General features: G+C 34.3%; 2 protein-coding genes across 2 annotated transcripts; one reads left to right on the forward strand and one right to left on the reverse strand.

Moving 5' to 3' along the window:
- Positions 1-591: 591 nt before the first annotated feature.
- On the reverse strand, positions 592-1,121 carry LOC134242747 (histone H2B-like). Its single transcript, XM_062724869.1, has one exon. It carries the CDS (start codon positions 1,101-1,103, stop codon positions 732-734), a length of 372 nt encoding a protein of 123 aa, XP_062580853.1. The 5' UTR covers positions 1,104-1,121; the 3' UTR covers positions 592-731.
- On the forward strand, positions 1,102-1,482 carry LOC134242746 (histone H2A-beta, sperm-like). The gene has a single exon (XM_062724868.1). It carries the CDS (start codon positions 1,102-1,104, stop codon positions 1,480-1,482), a length of 381 nt encoding a protein of 126 aa, XP_062580852.1.
- Positions 1,483-2,861: the final 1,379 nt, after the last annotated feature.

Raw genomic sequence — 2,861 nt, forward strand, 5'->3', positions numbered from 1 at the left:
ATATGATTCTGTATAAAATTTAAGAGTTCATTTAAAATGTATATTACTTTTAAAATTTTTTCATACACAGTGTATTCAAAAACCCCCCCTTTTTCAATCAACAACTCAAAATTTTTATAAATTATGATTCATGGTACTTAGAGAACTAAAAAAAAAAATCAATAATTATCTCCCCAAAAAATCTTTAGAGTAACAGCCTGTGAACTTATCTATTTTCATTGATAGTTGGTTGATTACCATTTTGTTTTCATGCTCAGAAAATTTCTTGTTAAATATCACATTTTAATAAATACTTTTAAACCAGATCCAGATTACGTGTGTACTGGCCCTAGGCAGTTTTTTTTTTAAGTGATAATCTTTCAATTTTTCTGTGGGGCCCTTGATTTTTTTTTTGTTTGTTTTCATTTATTCATCGTCTGTAAATATTTAATGTACATAAATGAAGGGCATTAAATATTCAAGTATTCTTCTGAAAATGTGTCCATATGTGTCTAAGTGAGTTTTTAGGTTTTACAAAACATTAATAATTCTTAATTGTTATCGTAAACAAAGGCAACAATTTAAATCTAATGCTACCTAGAAATAAATAAATAATTGAACAAGGTAAATACAACCCATAAACACCTTATATACACATTCGTTTCTCAAGACCGTAATGCAGATATCTTTTCGAAAAATTTGGGTGGCCCTGAAAAGGGCCGTTTTGTTTTGATGAACTACAAGTTTGCAGTTTACTTGCTGCTGGTGTACTTGGTGACAGCCTTGGTTCCCTCAGAGACGGCGTGTTTGGCCAATTCACCGGGCAGGAGGAGACGGACAGCGGTCTGGATCTCTCTGCTGGTGATGGTTGATCGCTTGTTGTAGTGAGCGAGACGGGAGGCCTCGGCAGCGATTCTCTCAAAGATGTCATTGACAAAAGAGTTCATGATGCTCATGGCCTTGCTGGAAACACCAGTGTCTGGGTGGACCTGTTTCAACACCTTGTAGATGTAGATGGCGTAGGATTCCCTCCTCTTCCTGCGCTTTTTCTTGTCCCCAGTTCTCTGGGCCTTGGCCTTGGTGGCTGCTTTCTTAGCTCCTTTAGATCCCACTTTGGGTGGCATGTTGACAGAACGTGTACAAACTGAAAACTATGAGTGTCGATTCGCGCTTCGCTGCTTTTATATCGCACGGACGGATAACGGCGGACGACTGCAGTTTCCCGTGGGTCGTATCCACCGTCTGTTGAGGAAGGGCAACTACGCCGAGAGAGTGGGAGACCAGCACCTGTGTATCTGGCCGCCGTTCTTGAAAATATTGGCCGCCGAAGTCTTGGAGCTGGCAGGCAACGCCGCCCGCGACAACAAAAAGACCCAGAATCATCCCCCGTCATCTGAGCTGGCCTCCCCCCGGGGAGTTAAACAAAGCGTGTGCCCCCTCCCCAACATCCGGGCCTGCCCTCCCAAACCCAGAAGTCCGCCACAAAAACCAACTTTGAAATAACCAAACGGTTTTTACGGCCCCCCAAAATTTGAAAAAAATGCCTTATATAGGAGCTAATTTAAAAAACAAAATGTTTTTTTTTCAATAATCTGCTGCTACTATTATGTAGAGCACTATACATGAGATGCATTTTTCCCCAATCAAGACTGCAAATTCACATATACATGTACAGATCTATGCCAAAAGTGAAGCAAATGGTCACTTTTTGTCCGATTTCATATTTTTTATATTATTTAATCCAGACAATGTGTAGTAATTTTATTTTTTGAAAAAGCTCATTAGATATTTAGATTTAAGTTCATCAGTTGTAAAATTCAAGATGGCCCGGTGGGATAAAAAAGTTTTAAAATACAAACATCTTTTTGGGAAATTTGAATTTTGAACATTTAAGGTAAAAATCTAAAATGTTAAAATTAATTGTAAAACCTGTTTATTTAGAAATTTGAAAATTTAGGTTTTTGAACTAAAAGGTTAAATTTCAATATACCAAACCAGTTAGAGTTTTTGAAATTTAAATATTTGAACTGTTATATATACATTTTAAAACTCAAAATCATTTCTAGAAATTTGAATTGTTAAGTGTTACACGGACCGAAGATCAGTGCTGACTTTGTAATTCAAAGTGAGTATGCATGTTACTTAAATTTTCATGTCGCACTTAAATTGAAATATTTTTAACATATCGATGCTGATCAGATTATTGAATTGTTGTCACACCAGTGATTTTACAAAATGTCGTTTTTTTCTAAACTGAAATATAAGGAGAAAAAATAAAAGGGTCATATTAAAGTGAGGTGTAATACTGCATTTGTACGTTAATAGTCTTGTCTCAACATCCTGAACAAAATGATACACAAATCACTGAGAATAAACTGTGAAATTGTCAAGCCAAACATTTCTAACCTCAGATGACTATGATTTCCCTAACAAATTAGAGTCTTAATTTTTTTTATTTTATGGTGCTTAAAAAATGAGCTACAAATAACACTACAATAATATTTTACAAAATTACAAAAATCAAAAATTTATCGAGAAAAATTTTAAAATTGTTTTATGTTTTCTATATATAACTGACTAGATGTTTTTCTCGCTCTTTTCTTTTTCTTTATGTGCATGTACTTGTCTATTTCTTGACCCTTGACTGTATTTGTTGTTTGTATATATGTATATATGTACTTCTTGTACCAGTGATCTGGTTCTGAGTGAATAAAGAATTGAATTGAATTGAACAAAAATCCATTTATAAACCACTTTTTTTTTCCAGAATTGTGTTTTAGTTTTTTGATATTAATTTCACAACTATTTTTTAATTGTGTGATATTTTAACACCTGTTTTAAAACGGATGTGTTGGTATTTTGTTTTAAGTTTTCCTTTTTTT

Source organism: Saccostrea cucullata, unplaced genomic scaffold (genome assembly GCF_032062105.1).
Source record: "Saccostrea cucullata isolate Sc308-1 unplaced genomic scaffold, CSIRO_AGI_Scuc_v1 ctg20014, whole genome shotgun sequence".
Classification (NCBI taxonomy): domain Eukaryota; kingdom Metazoa; phylum Mollusca; class Bivalvia; order Ostreida; family Ostreidae; genus Saccostrea; species Saccostrea cuccullata.